We start from the raw sequence: 16237 nt of genomic DNA on the forward strand, positions 1-16237 counted from the left end.
AGTCCCTTGGGGCTTCCCGCTTTCATTGCGAAATAGCAAAGGCCCAGACTCCCTACCGAGGGTGGGGAAGGCTTGGTCGGTGTACAAAGAGTACTCTTCCCGAAGGGCCTGACAGAGGGCCGAGTAGCGGTTATGGATCCCAGGCTGTAGTGTTTCCAGATATTCATGGACGCTTTTAGCCATGGTTTTCCAGATAAGCTGTAGTTTTTCATGCAACGAGGGGTGAGGTAGATCAAGGAGAGAGCGATCAACCTCCGGAAGGTAGTCATCGATACTTGACTCGCAATTATTTGGATCAAAGTGCTGGGAGGACTCGCGAGGGACTCAATCTGACGGGTACGCAAACTCTGCGTGCAGAGAAGGCCTGGACCGTCAGAGTCGTCTGAATCTCCATAGTCGTTAAAGTTGCCATCGTGGTGAGGACGACTTACCTCCCTTTGTGTGGGGAAGGGAGTCCGTTCCAGGTTCACGCGTGAACTACAAGGGAAAGTATCGCTCACCTGTGGATGCGAGTTTGAAACCACTTATGCCACTCGGGGTCTGGGAGTAGTCCCCCCTCCGCCTGTCAAAACGTAATGTAGTTCGACTATCTGAGAATGAGACACCTGGGTCGAGCGAGCAGACAGGGGCGCTCGGTAGCTGTCCCTGGTGATAGTATCAAAGACTGCACCACTAGAGGCTGCTAAGTACCTAGTAGTGGTCTTTGAGTTGACTGGAGTGGCATGATCCTGCAGTACACCTTGATAGCTGTTCTGCAGCTGGTCAAGCTCTGTTTGAGCGACCAGGGCTTCTTGTTGCAGGATGATTTTTTCCTGCTGTGCAACGTGGTAGCTTTGCTGCAGCTCTGTAAGTTATCTTTGGGTGAGCAGAGCTTTTTGTTGCAGCTGTTCAGTCTGCCTCTGATTTTCTACAGCTTGCAACTGAGTTTTTCGATGATAAAGGAGTATTTCTCCAAGGACGTCTGGAACAATGCGTTGTGGCTTCCCGGTTGGATGATTTACATAAGCCACTAACTCCTTTATTTTCTCATTGCATGAGATAGCATTATAGCTATCAAGACTATCTATCCTCTAATGTGAGATTGAGGAGACCAGCAACCGCATATTGTAGAGCAGGGTTGTCTGACTCCTGGGGTGCTTCAGCTCCTGCCCTACGGGGTTCTTGGTTGGTCATTTTACTTCCTAGTAAACGGCAACACTCAGTGGCTCCAATTCCTTGATGTGATCAGGAAAACTGTTAGTGTTAACAGTTAATGCAGGTGCACAGTGTAACGCTTCGGTCTGTGTCTTACAACCTCAACTGTTGGGTTTAGACAACAATTAAGTCTACTAACCACTAACACACTGAAGCAACTCTCTACCCACAGCTGAAAAAATCAAAAATTGAATTATCCAAAAACTATTTTCAGAAGAAAATGTATTCATTAGTATAATTCTGGATTATTGTGCATAAATACGGCAACAAAGCTGGTTTAACGTAGCCTCACACGGGGAACCAAAATGTTGGGATCTGGCAGGAGCATGTTTATCAGCAAGTATAAAAACTAAATTATTGACATCAATAAAATTATTAATATCAATAAGATTATAAACAAATAATAACGGGGCACCACCCTGAGATCAGGGACCAATAACCAAACTATAAATTGACTCTCAAAATTGGTGTTCACTCACAATGTCAATAGTCAAAGTACTATTCCACACTATTGAACAGTGAAGGTATGAATTCGAGCACAGGCCACGATATCCATCCATTATCACAATACACAAGCACAAAGTAATCACAGAAAGCTGCTCTTTAAAGTATAACAGAGCTTCAAGCTGCACGGCGATAAATCCTCCATATGGCAGCAGGAATTCCTCTGAAGTTAAGGGAATGTTCTTCCATACGACCGGCAAATGTGAAATAATGAATCGAGTGGGAAGGGGCATGCACGTGGGAACGTTGTTGTGGACAACTTGCTTGCAGAAGGAATAAACACATTCTTCAGAGGAAGGACAAATTTGCTTACTAGTCACACACCAACATTTGCCGGTAGTAAGGAAGAAAATTCCCTTAACTTCCGAGGAATTTCCGCTGCCATACGGCTTGGTGACCAACTTTATCAGTTAAAAGACCAGTGCAGCAGCTGCCGAAGCCGAGTTCACCAGTTGGGTTTCTGTGTGATAAAGTAACAGTTTCTGTATTTTACTGCGGCGGTTTACCTAACCCACACACATACACACATATAGGTGTGGCTACTCAATTGCTACTAATTGCATCCCTGTTTCCCTCACTTGCCTCTTTTCATATGAGGAGAGAAGTAACAAGGAATTATGTTTTAAGAGACATGAGACGTCCTTTCCTCAGTTGCGTCAAGTGAAGCGACGTCTGTTTCTGATGACGGAGGCCACTGATCACAACTGGATCAGCTGTCAGTCAGTTTTAACAGCTGGAGAGACTTTTGACAGAGTTTATATCTGCACACATGATCACTGTACTAAAGACAGTAATCATCACTGACAGAACAGAGATATCTTATTTCAACTGCATTGAGTATTTATACTGTCCTGTTTATAAGCACAGGACCGATTTCTACCGACGGAATGCGTTTGTCTTATTTCTGAATTATTTGTGTTTGAAATTCTGATTGACGTCATTATTAAATAACCCAGATTATGATTGTTTTTTCTTGAACAATGGAATACATTTATCAGGCTCAATGTTTCGGGGGAAATTGAAATGATACAACTCATCAAACCCGTCACTCAGGAATGATCAGCCTCACGTGACTGAATGGAAATGATGTAAAAAAGTGTTTCGTCTCTCCAGCACTCTTTAAATGTATCCATATTAAAAGATATTGAGTGAAATATCAGATCACGAAAAGACAAATGATGTCATTATAAACAAACATGGCCTGTCTATAGATTTGTATTTGTTTTGGTAACTGCCTATCTGCTACGTTGTTGATTCTTGTCTTTGAGGAACCCAAGACAAATCTCCACCTTGGTGGACAATTTATTGTATTATTGTTTTGTATCCAACACAAAAGGTCAAGAAATGCTGCAGATGCTTCACATCTTACTGACACAAAGGAAAACTGGGACTTGAACATTTATCGGAATGTAACAGGGCGAGCTGCCCATCTTTCACGTCAATGTTTACATTCTCAAAGTTTTTCTTCTGAATGAGGCGTCTCTAACAGCACTCACACACTCTATGGGGACAGATCAGTCTCAATATTAATGAGATAACATTTCCAAATATATTTTGATGTACACACTAATATTTCTTGTTTTAAATATATGTATTTAAAAGGATTGAAATTTTCATCAAAAACATTGTTATGCTAAACGACTGCTGGACAGGTGAGTAACTTGGCGGCTTGCCAAGTCATTGCTGAATTAAAATGTGTTAAATTCAATTCAATTTATTTTTGTATAGCCCAAAATCACAAATTTGCCTGAGAGGGCTTTGTGTGTATTTTGCCTCTTGCTGTGCTGTTTGGCTCTCTGCGGGTGGTGAGAAGATAGTTAGTTTGTAGGTTATTGATGCAACCTGGCCACATTTGTTAAGTTGATCAGGCAGTGCTTTAGTGTAAAGCTGCAACCATATGATAGCTTTTGTTTAGAATTTTTGGAGACACTATTTGGTCTCTCACTGGCCCACTTTACAAGGTACGTGGCACCCGCCCTTTCTACCATGCAAGCCAGAATTTTGACAATCTTACCATACCTGGACGACTGGCTAATAATTTCTCCAACTGCGCAGGAGTCAGTCAGAGATACAGCTATGCTCCTTGGTCATGTGAGCCAACTGGGCCTTACGGTGAACCACTCAAAGAGCATTCTGACACCCAGTCAGAGGGTAGGTTACCTGGGCATGATACTCAACTTACAGTCAAAGGGAGACTTCCTTTCCCAGAAGAGAGCGTAGGCTATTCAGCAACTTATAGGTTGCATACATTGGGGCAGGGCTTTGGAACACTGCCTCTTTCTCCCCCTACTGGGCATGCTGACAGCAGAGTCCATGGTCAACCCTCTGGGTCTTATTTCTTCCCGTCCCCTTGAAATCTGGGTCAACGGGCTCCATGTGGATACCAAGTGGCTGTCCAGCTTTTGTTGCCAGACATAGAAGCCTTGGAGGAGAACACTATATCTTACCAAGGGGTTTCCGCCGAGAGGTCGTGGAGACAGACACCTCTCTATTGGGCTGGGGTGCTGTCTGGCAGCGCAAGACCATCAAGGGCCGATGAAGCGTGAAATGAGTTTAACTTAAATAAAGTGTGTAAATGAAAATAAATAAATAAATGAAAAGCCAGACTGACCTGGAAATGTGGATTGGCTGGTTAAAGTTGAAGAGGATGTAGTCATCCTGAACTGGTGTTATTGCCCAGAAGAAGTCCTCTCCTTTGTAAGCCTTGTCCAGACTGTGTTGCTGGTAATGTTTCAGGCTGCTACTCAGTTCTGCAGCTGGGTTATTGTGAGCCTGGAACAAACTTTGCTTCCCAAAGTCCTTATCCTGGAGGGGTGGAAGGACAGTTACACATACATGTAAGCACAAACACAGGCACAAACACACACACACACATCTATAAATATATCACGGTGGCCAGGAGGAGGGTTAGAACTCCGAAACAGACTGCGGGACTCTGGAGACCGGGTGTCGGGAGGACGGAACTCTAGAGACCGGGTGTCGTGGGAACGGAACTCTAGAGACTGGAGATCGGGGGAACGGAACTCTAGAGACTGGAGATCGGGGGAACGGAACTCTAGAGACCGGGTGTCGGGGGAACGGAACTCCAGAGACCGGGTGTCGTAGAAATGGAACTCCAGAGAGCGGGTGTCGTGGGAACGGAACTCTAGACACCGGGTGTCGTGGGAACGGAACTCCAGAGACTGGAGCTCAAGAGGGGAACTGAACTCTAACTCTCGGAGACGGGGCTCCGGGGAACAGGATTCAAACGAGAGATGCAGCTCGGAGGCGGCAGCGGCAGGAACTGGATGTCGAAGCAGCTCGGAGGCGGCAACGGCAGGAACTGGAAGTCGATGCGGCACGTGCGGCAGAAAATTGAGGTTGATGCGGCTCGGAGGCGGCAACAGCTGGAACCCGCTGCGGCTAGGAGGCGGCAATGGCAGTAACTGGAAGTCGAAGCGGCTCGGAGACGGCAACGGCAGGAACTGGAAGTCGATGCGGCGGCGGCCGGGTTCGGCGATAGCTGCGGCGCTGAGGCGGCGGCCGGGTCCGGGGATAGCTGCGGCGCTGAGGCGGCGCCGGCCGGGTCCGGGGACAGCTGCGGCGCTGAGGCGGCAGCTTGATACGGAGTCGGGCAAACCACTGACCGGACACGGGGAGCTGAAGTCATCTGTGGCCCCACGGAGACAGTGCACGGAACTGGAACCCGCTGCGGCTCGGAGACGGCGGCGGCTGGAACTGGAGCCCGCTGCGGCTCGGATACGGCGGCGGCTGGAACTGGAGCCCGCTGCGGCTCGGAGACGGCGGCGGCTGGAACTGGAGCCCGCCGCGGCTCGGAGACGGCTGGAACTGGAGCCCGCTGCGGCTCGGAGATGGCGGCGGCTGGAACTGGAGCCCGCTGCGGCTTGGCGGAGATGGGAGTCTGACCTTTCCTCTGCCTCTGCCTCCTACGAAGGTTGAAAGGACAGTCCATCAGGTCACGGTTCGCCTTCTGGACACTCCGAGGCCCTCCCAAGGCCAGGCAGGTTCCCATAAACTTATCATACCACTCAGGGAGACGGCACTCCAAACGGTGGTCTGCTGAGTCCATTTCTAGCCAGATCATTCTGTCACGGGGTGTGGTGGAGAACTCAAATGCAGACCAGACCAGAAGTAGAGTGAAGCAGGTATTTAATGAAACGTGAAAACAGAACAGGAAACTTACAGGGACATAACAAGGAATCCACGGACGAGACAAGAGACGTGGGGGGGATTCCAGCAGGACGAGGCAGGGCAGGCAGACGGAGAAAACCGGGAACAGGACGAGCCAAACGGGCGGGTAGACATGAAAATTATCTGGCAGTGAGTACGTGTGTGACTGGGGTTTAAATAGTGGATGCAGCAGAGTGAGCAGGTGAGAGTAATGAGCTGACGAGGTGGGTGTGACTGGCAGGTGCACTGAATAAACTGATTAGGTGAGTGAGAGATGGAAAAAAAACAGGATAATGGTGGCAGAGCTGTGACAAAATATCTAAAGACATCTATAAAAAAAAAAATCTTTATTGGACTGATGAAAGAGTAGAGGCAGACTGGAAACGGGCATAAGAAGGGTATGACATGCAACAATGGTCAGATGTTATGTTTAGGGCTGCCCGGTAAGATCGGCACGTCATCGGTATCGCTAGATACAGGGGTTAAAATGAAACCTTGGCTTCGGCCAGAAATGAACATTTCTTCAGATGTGACTGGCCAATATCTTTTACAGATATTTAATATTACATGTTTTACAATAATCCAGAGATGTGACCAAATATCTGTCAAGTGCAACTAAATATATACATTTTAACAGGTCTGTGTGTGTGTGTGAGTGTGTAGCATTATTTTTTTCCCTACTACTACACCCGAAAAAGAAACACGGCATGTGCGCGCCATGTACTCCTAACGAAATGCCAACCTTAAAACATACAGGTAATTCAAAATAAAATAAACTCCTGAATTTTCTTGAATAAAATTTTCTTTCGTCAAGTCGAAGGCTGGTGGTCCCTTACACCAAGCCCCGGCCCAACATCATCTGCGGAGGTAACCACTCCACCACCTGTGTCCCCGGTCCCAGGTAAGATGCCAAAACCTGATATCTGCCAACATTATGCATTGCATTTATTGAAAAAAAGTGGGGCCAAAACAAGGCTGGGAACAGTGCTGTTGGAGCATCGACGTGAAGACATTACAAAAGGGCAATTTCTCCATGACACACATCCTGTTCCATATAAAGTATATATCATTTTTGGGTGCACCTAAGTTAAGGTAGTTTTCTTATTTTGCCCCACATTTTGAAAAGCATTGTATTTCATCTCTGCAAACAATCTAAATTTATTTAAAAAAGAGAGATGTAATAATTCCCCGAATTCAAAACATGCTTAATATTTTGCTACCTCTTGCACACGACGCCCCCAAATGTGGGGGCTCTCGGGCTTAGGGGGGGTAGCAAATATCGTCCGAAAAAGGCCCATATTGATAGCGAATATTGTACATGTGTACATTTTATATACCGGATTAAACAGCAACGTATGGGCAACACTATCATATAAGTCACTTTTTACACACTCCAAACACAACTATACATTACTAATATAAGCAACTAGAAAATGTGGCATAAAACCACGAATTCCTGGGCAAGAATCGGCGTTATATTTACTGCGCTTCGATATTTGAACACCATGCTAACTGCTACACTGCTAATCAATACATCGCCTAGCATTAGCATTCGACGCATAAATGCCTTCGGTTTTTCTCTCTGTGAAACCACTACAAAGCTGTGAGCCAACAACGGCAACACAACAGTTCCCTTCACCGGAAAAAAACGTTGGTATTTGCTTACCTTTTATGAAGAATCAGAAAAATAACGGCGAAAATGATCCGGTTCAAAGCTAGAATCATTGTTTGCAACTGCATCCTGTCTGTTTCTCATCTGTTTCCTGTAGAAGGGGGGGTCAATCCAACGTGCTGGACCCGTGGGTGTGTGGTCAGACCTTTGGCGAATGGAATTTTACGCTCGGGGATGCACGGCACTCTTTGCATCTTTACTCGCTGAAAATTCTGTCAATCAACACCCGGCTTCAACGCCCGCCTTCCTGAGACTCTGACGCGTCGAAGGCGGGCTCATTGACTGAAATCGACCGATGATAGGCTGACCTAGAGCCCCATACACACACAGCAACTGAGAAAATCCCATGGATGAGAGCCAGAAACAGGCTCTGAGAGGACCCTGGCTCTCAAAATGATGCCAAACGGCTGTATTTGGATGTATTGAATAATATAAGTGATAAAAAAGTGAAATATATAGTTATATAGTATATAAAAGTACAATGTAAGAGCTGCAACAGCTGGTTCCAAAATGACGACCTCGCGTGACCTCTCAGTACTAAAAGCCTTTTATTCTTCACTTTATCACAGCCAAACGTTATTCTAGGACTACTGATCGGTTGTGCTATGATTTGGGAGAGTTTTTAGGCTCTCAGCTGCATTATTTCAAAAACATAATATCAATAAAAGTGCTTTTTTTTTCAGGCAAACCTGAATATTTTCAATTTGAGCTGTGTAATATCTTCATGTACTATATTAACCAGCAACATCGTCGATAAGCCATATCGGTAGTAACAGATCGTTTTTGTTGTTTTGTTTTGTTATAGTAGCTGGTATACAATGGTATACACTATTCGGAAAATGAATTTCAACCACACCCGAAGTCAATGTGACAAAGAAAAAGGATAAAAAAAATAAAAAAGGCCGTCAAAAAAAGGCCGTCAAAAAATGTAAATGTTATCCTTTTTCTTTGTCACAGTCATTTATAGTGGTTAAACAAACACAAACACAATTCAAATGATAGGAAAATAGAAGATTGTATTTTTATTCATAAAAGAAAATCTTGGCATTTGTAGTTTAATTATGTATTATAAGCTGCTGAGAGCTAGTGTTATGCAGCGTTCACACGAGTGACAAAAGCAACAACACTGCCAAGTATGGCAGCTACATTCTTGGCGAGTCGCAAAAATGTTGCTCAAGCGCTTGTTGACATGGCTATGTTTTTAAATAGCACTGGGAACTGACTAATGGCATTTCTTTGGATGGAACAGGTTGAAACAAAAACACATGATTGTTTGACGCTTTACTGCATCATCGGAGCACTAATAAAAGTTGAGACCAGGACTAGAAGGTCACACCCGTCATGCAGCAACAAGTGTTGTTAGAGCCATATTTTTAGTTTTGATTACAAATCATAATTTCGCTAATATATTTGTATGACCTAATCACATTCCTTTAATTTATAAATGAAGGTTTTGCATTCCGTATAATTATTTTTCTTTAGGAACTTTTGTGATTAATCAGATGAGGATCAGCTGGTATAAGAGGAAGGGGTGGGAAAGAGTCTCGAGTTGGTTTTTCCTTTGTGTAGAACGGGGCATCGGAACAGTCTTTGACCTCACGTTAAACTGATTATATTTTGCTGTTAAATTGTCGAAAGAGAAAATAAATCAATCAAGTGACGCCAAATGAATCAGCGTCTGCAAGAGTTGTTATTTGGACTGTTTAATGTGTGAGTCAGGACGGAGCCCCGTAACGTGGCCCAGTAATTAGGAAGAAGAACAAAGAACGGGCCACCACAAGTGTTGTGCATCAGTTTGTAGTTTCACGTCACCGGCTACCTCTAAAATTACTTGTAGACTGTTGCTTTGTTGCTCCTAGTGTGTACACAGCATTAGGAAGTGAAACACTAATATCCTCCACTTCTTTAAACAAAAACTTCATTTTACAAGATTAAGTTGAACATATCATAATAATGTAATTTAGCTTTGCCGAATACAAAAAAAAATGAAGCCTGATCAACATAATGCATCATAGTGTAACCTCAATTTACTCAATGGAACTTGCATAAGTTAGCTGTTAGCTCCGGTGCTGCCAACGTTACTAGCTCTCCTCCTGACGATTTCAACACAGATTTGTTGTTAACAATGTAGTTTTATTAGAGATCGGCCATGTGAAAGCAATAAGCCAATCTCCCGATTGCAGCAGATAATGATCAGCAGGAAAACAATGGATAAAATGTGTAATTAATCACGGTTCATATGCGTGTCAAACCGTGAAGGGTATTGATGTATCTGACCATTGTCACTCCGTGATCCATGAGAATCCCCTCTCGTGCTTCGGCATGCATGTGAGCCATGGATTAAATCACACAGTTTAACGTTAACCATCACAGTGTGAAATAAAGTTTGACTGACGATCGTTATTCGCCAATGTTCAGTAAAATAAGTGATCAGGACATCATTTATGCTTTTCTAGTCGCCGTTCTCTGACGTTATATTGTAAACAACCAATCCGTGTTTAAATCGGCAGCATCGCTAACGGCTAACGGATGAAGGTTCCATTCAGTTACATTATGATGCGTTCAGGCTCTGTTCAGTGAAAATTAGTATTGGGGCAAATCAGAACGTAAATCATAACCTTATGATGTGTTCAAATGTAATCTCGAAAAATGTAGTGTTGGTGAGAAACTTGAATAGTTATTTGAAGATGTTTTCACAACAACATAAATGGATATTAGAGATGAATTATGAGCTCTAGGCAGCATGTAATACAATATAAAAACTAATAATAATAAGATTTAATTTAATCAATACAAATATTGACTATAACAAAGTAAAAGGATAACATTTAGAGTTTTTGATGATTTACAGACTTCAGAGCGGTTGAAATTATTTTTTAAATGAGAGGGGCACTCACCTTCAGATGCTGTAATTTCCCAGGTAGAGAGGAGTGGAGGCCTACATGCTGAAAGAGGGAAGGCTTGTACCTCCGCTTCTGCAAAGCCTTCTGTTCATTACAGTTTTTCTGGATAAGACAACACAACAGCACTGTCATAAACTCACTGTCATTATCAGCTACACTCCTGAAGTATTTACCACTGAACAACCTGCTCTAGTTCTGTGAAGACCTTTTTCAGAGACGTTTCTGTATAATAACTATTAAGCAACATAATGTGATTGAGGAACTAACTGTTTATGAAATGTGGATTTGAAAAGGTTCTATGTTCGACATTGAGAACCAATAGATGTCGCACTAGAGCACCAGCACCAGCATAACTAACCAGCAAACCAGCAAAGCTAAAGATAGTTTAAATTACCAATAATAAAATAGCTTTATTGTTCCAACAATGTTGTATACTGTTGTTGATCTTTATTAGTGTGAATGCTGATTCGGCGGCATTTACCCTATTGAGATTCAAGTCATTATTCAACGTCTTCAATTTCAACTTTTAATCTTTCTTCTGGACTCTAACTACTTCTGTACACCCAAATGGCAAAAGATTCATCTCTTTAAGGATATCTCTGCTAATACTTTTCTTGTTTTTTCTACCATTTATACTTTTAAAAATGAAGTTGGATGATTCATCTGTCGTTCATTCCGCCCAGATACTACTTACTCTACGACTTGCAGTTTTAAAAGTTAAAGAAATCTGCTCAAATTCTACTTTCTGTCAAAAGACGGTTAAAATACCACTTTCTGTGGAACAATTAACAGTTTTACAGCTGCTATGCAGTCCTCAAGCCTCTCAGACTTCATTAAAAAACACAGTAATTTTACCTCACCAATTGTAAATTCATTCAAATTAATAAAAAACATATTGGTTAGCCTAGTTTTCCCACTTCCAACAATTAACAACTCTGGTTTGGTTGAAATAAACCTTTAATTCATCAAGTTAGATGTGTAAATATGCAGGCTCTAACCCACATCTCTCTTTGCCTCAGTGCTAATAATAGCTCGCTGAACGACATACCTGAATAGGGCAGGCACTTTTGAAAAAAAATACTTGGCAGCTGATGATGATTGAAGTTGGATGATTCATCTGTCAATCAAACTCTTGCCAAGGCAAGTGGGGAGAAAGCGAAAACATTTTTGCCTTCGAGAAAAGCCTTTGGTGCCGTTCTTTTCTCTTCTTTTAATGTAGACACACTCTCCAGTTCTGATTTAACTGATAGTATTGTAGCATCTACGCTAACTCTTCAGGAGCCATCATTGTTGATTAGAACAAACCGTCACCTCTCCGTCTCGTCACACACACACCTTAGCACTCCATTAAGTCATTAGTCAGTAAGTCCTCACAGGCCGTTGATTGGTCCTTGCACTCGCTTGCCGGACATAAACGCATTACTTAAAGCCTATATTTTCGTGTGATATGTGATCAGCGATTCTTATGTGATCTTGAAATCCAGCTGCCGTGCAAGGTCATTTTTAATCAATCCTATTATGATGTACAATACTGAGTTTAATAAATAGTATAGTTACATATTTCTTTCCAGCTGCAAATGGCTTTTATCATGTACATTAAGCTTAAGGGCCACTTTCAGAAGGATGCACTTTAGCATATGTCATGTAGTTTATTGTTCTTGTTTTATTTTAGTTGTTTCTATTTCCTTGCTGGTGCTCTAATTTTCCATTCAGAGTATTGCAGATCATTCATTTGGGTCTTGGTTTTTTCATGTTGCCAAATTAATTGCTCTCTCAGATATTGCTATGGTTGTCTTGAATCTTAAATAATAATAATGTCAGTTCATGCTTTATGTGCTACATTATTACTATTTTGCTCCACCTCTTGGCACAACTGACTTACCGCGTCTTTCTCTGGGTTACAAACTTTCACCCACAGAATGTGATCCAACAGCCAGTCGATGGGTTTGTCTCTGTGGAACATCAAGAAAAACTCTGCAATCATCGGGAGGTCACGGGCTCGAAACATCTTGCCTGGAGGATTACACACATACCCACAGATTTTAAATGTCAGTATACACTAAAAATAAAAACAAAGGCTCGATATGTGTACTTTATACACACACACACAAACACACCTATGAATCCAAGCTGGGAGAACTCCAGGTAGAGCCATTGCTTTGAATACTCCTGGGTGGCAAAGGTCTTCATGTCATTGAAGTAGCCTGCCTTTGCAACGACATCATCCTCTAACTGGAGAAACACAAAAACCCATCTTCAAAACTAATTTCTGTTGGTAAGTGTTATTGTGACTATTCCATTACAAAAATCCTTAACAATTATTTCAAGCCTGAAACAACCAAACAGTCAAATCACTCTCGGTTAGGGGGACAAGCATAGAACTTCACTTGAAAGTACAGTATATTGCCACACTTCCCCATTTCTGTGATTTTAGCTTCATCTTTGGTGCCAGTGCCCTTTTATTGTGGTTTCACTCTGCACTCAGTCAAAGAGGGTGGGTGGGTGTGATGTCTTACTCTGCTTCAGTTTGAGGTTTTGTTTGCATCTGTCTTTCCTGAGCCTGTTTGAACATGGTGTGTATGGCTGCTCATTAAAACTGCCTAGCTGTGCTACTGTTTATTGCAAACTAACAGCTGTTGCTAGAAATGTAAAATGCATCCCTTTTTGTCCTCTGAGGAATTTTCCTATTAAGGATCTATAACACTGTGACAACAGATGCTTTTAAGATAATTGGCTACGGTTAAATACATCAAATATGTTTAATTCTCATCAGAGTACTTATTTCTCTCTTTGAACATCGAGAAACATTCATCTAGGCTGCACTTTGTGCTGTGTTTCCACACTATCTAGGTGGGCCATTCAAATTCTACACATTCAACATACATCACACAGCCTAGACACATATAAGGGAAATGCGTATATCTACAGCTATCTGACCTTTGACCCCTACCTGAACATAGTATGTTCCTTTGTCCTGAGCATAAAGCATGAGGAAGCTGAAGTCCAGATTCTGCTTTGTTCGCCATCTAAGAACAGAAAAGATTCATACAAAAACATGAATTTGTTGAGTTATTGAGTCCTTGACTAACCAGACAGGTGAGTTATAATCAAATGTACCTACTAGTGCTCATTTTCTTATCTGTGAATATATATATATATATATACACATTAGTGCTGGGCAACGATTAATCGCATGATTGTTTTGCGATTAATCGCATTGTTATGCGCAAAGTTCAATAATGAATTCAAAAGTAGTGTATTGCGCACTTTTATTTTAAAAGTACTGCTTTACAAAAGTGCAATAACATTTGGTTTGCAAACACTTTAAACAAATAAGGTGCTTTTTAACAGCAGTATTCCCTTTACACAGTAGCAGTTATAATGATTCTGATAATAGATATTCAGCCGGTGTTCACAACTTTATCTTTATGTGTGTAAGAGATGCAATTTGAAATATACACCTTGAAAACTGCAAACCTATCTACGTCACGTTTTTTATGTTTGTTAAATTCTCAGTAGCGATAACTAAATGATATGCTTATTATGCATATTACAAACAAAAACACTTTAAAAACTCGAAAAAAATAATTTAAATGAATCATTGCTTTTTTTGTTATTTTGGTCAGACACATATGCAACGCTGATTACTGTAATTTGTGTGGTATTTGTTATAAATGTACGTTGGTACATAGAGGGTGAAGAAACTGTACCTGGAGGGACTTAGGACCCAGGGGAATGTAGGTGAAGCAAGGGAACCTGGAGGGGGTCTGTACCATGGCAGTAACATGCATGAGGAAGTTATGCTAATAAAGAGTTGCAGTTTGTTCTCTCGTGCTTATATGTTTATTTAAAAACATGACAATATGTATTTTGATATTGTCACGGTCCTGTAACGAGACGATCGCGCGCACGAGCCCGGTTCTTGTGTTAAAAATGTCCGCTAAATAATAATAAAAAAAAAAACTGCATTAACGCGCGAGAATATAATTGTCGGCGTTAATTAATGAATGCGTTAACGTGATAATAACGCGTTTGGGGGTCCTTGGTCTAAAAACGTTGAAGACCCCTGACCTAGACTATGCAGATGATCTTTCTCTTCTTTCACATACTCATCGGCACATGCAAGAGAAAACATCCCGCCTCAGTGATTTTGGTCAGAAGATTGGCCTGAAGATCAGCAAAAAGAAAACAGAAGTGATGACTCTGAACATTCCAAATCCCTCACCAATTCAGGTTAAAATTGACGAGTTCACATTTTTGGGCAGCACTGTCAGACACGATGGGGGCACAGATAAAGACATAAAGAATCGTCTTAATAAGGCAAGGAAGGCTTTCAAAGTACTGAATAACATATGGAGGTGTACAGCAGTACACCATCAAGAGCAAACTTAAATTGTATCAGATCTGTGTTTTATCCACCCTATTGTATGGTTCTGAATGCTGGAGAAAAATGCAAGAAGATCTCAACAGAGAAATACCAAGAGTTTAAGACGAATACTTCCCATTTTCTGGCCAGAAGATGGAGATGGATAGGACATGTGTTGAGAAAAGACCCTGCTGATATTGCGAGAACAGCCTTACATTGGACACCAGAAGAGAAAAGAAAAAGAGGCCGACCAAGAAACACATGGAGAAGAACTGTGGAGAAGGAGATGCAGAGCCTAAACCTAAACCATCCAGCAACTTGCCCAGGACAGACGGGAGTGGAAGACTTTTGTTGCTACCCTACATGCCAGGAGGCATAAAGGGCAATGATGATGAAATATTCTAAATATAGCGTACACTTGAACTGGTTTTGAGTTTTTTAGGTGACTAAAATATGTTTCGTTGCTGCCCACGTCCACAGTAGTACATTGTTTTGCTACTGTGCTGGTACTCCTGTCTGTTTCTCCTGGGGGTGTGCCGACCGCTATCTACTGTAGGTATTACACTGATTGAGGATAAGTACATCATACCGATCCCACTTAAGAAATCCCTTTAGTACAAGCACTTATTTCAATTGAATAGTAACAGAAATGGTAAATGTACTTGACTCTGTCCTTTGAGTCTCCAAAAGTCTCTCTGAGGCTGGTAAAGTTGGGGTAGTAATACTGAGAAGGAGAGACAACCTCCAACAGCCCGGACCGCACCTCCTTGGGAAAACTAAAAAGAAACAGACAAAATACAAAAAAGTTACACAACAATTCAGCATTTAAATTATATGGAATGGATAGTGAATTCTCTGAATTCAAATGACACCATACAATTGATACATTCAATATACATACATGCATACACACACATATATACACATACACATGTACATACACATATATACATGTACATACGCGCATACACACATATACTACTGTCTCAGCTCATGTTGAGCGAGTGGTGGCGGGGGGGCTCTGGAATTGGCAGTCGGCAGTGCCGAAAGCTGAGTTCATCTCAGGCTACGCTTCCTTGCTCTCCCTCAGCTTTCTTGCTCTAACTGAGACCTGGATCACGCCAGAAAATACCACTACACTTGCAGCTCTGTCAGAAGTGTACTCTTTCTCTCACACTCCCAGAGCTGCGAGGCGGGGTGGTGGTACTGGCCTGCTACTCTCCCCAAAATGGAAATACACTCTTGTCTCGGTTCCTCAGTTCTCCCCGTCCTCTTTCGAATTTCATGCGGTTACTGTCACTTATCCAGTCAAGCTCACCATTGCTGTTGTGTATCGCCCACCAGGGCCTCTTGGTGAGTTCTTGGAAGATCTCGACACGTTAGTCTCGCACTTCCATGACGATGGCTCAGCACTCATCCTGCTCGGCG

The 16237-nt window shown here is 42.4% G+C and overlaps 1 protein-coding gene across 1 annotated transcript in view; it reads right to left on the reverse strand.

Moving 5' to 3' along the window:
• LOC142950201 (alpha-1,3-mannosyl-glycoprotein 4-beta-N-acetylglucosaminyltransferase B) overlaps positions 1–16237 on the reverse strand; it is a 61688-nt gene that overhangs the window by 26611 nt on the left and 18840 nt on the right. The window contains exons 6-11 of the mRNA XM_076092114.1: positions 15472–15585; positions 13394–13469; positions 12561–12675; positions 12326–12456; positions 10438–10545; positions 4310–4503 (exon numbers count right to left, since the gene is read on the reverse strand). Of these exons, the coding sequence (XP_075948229.1) occupies positions 4310–4503; positions 10438–10545; positions 12326–12456; positions 12561–12675; positions 13394–13469; positions 15472–15585 (738 nt within the window). The remainder of the gene's footprint in view (positions 1–4309; positions 4504–10437; positions 10546–12325; positions 12457–12560; positions 12676–13393; positions 13470–15471; positions 15586–16237) is intronic.

This window comes from Anarhichas minor, unplaced genomic scaffold, assembly GCF_050575085.1.
Source record: "Anarhichas minor isolate MPS153535 unplaced genomic scaffold, ASM5057508v1 ptg000015l, whole genome shotgun sequence".
NCBI classification, from domain to species: domain Eukaryota; kingdom Metazoa; phylum Chordata; class Actinopteri; order Perciformes; family Anarhichadidae; genus Anarhichas; species Anarhichas minor.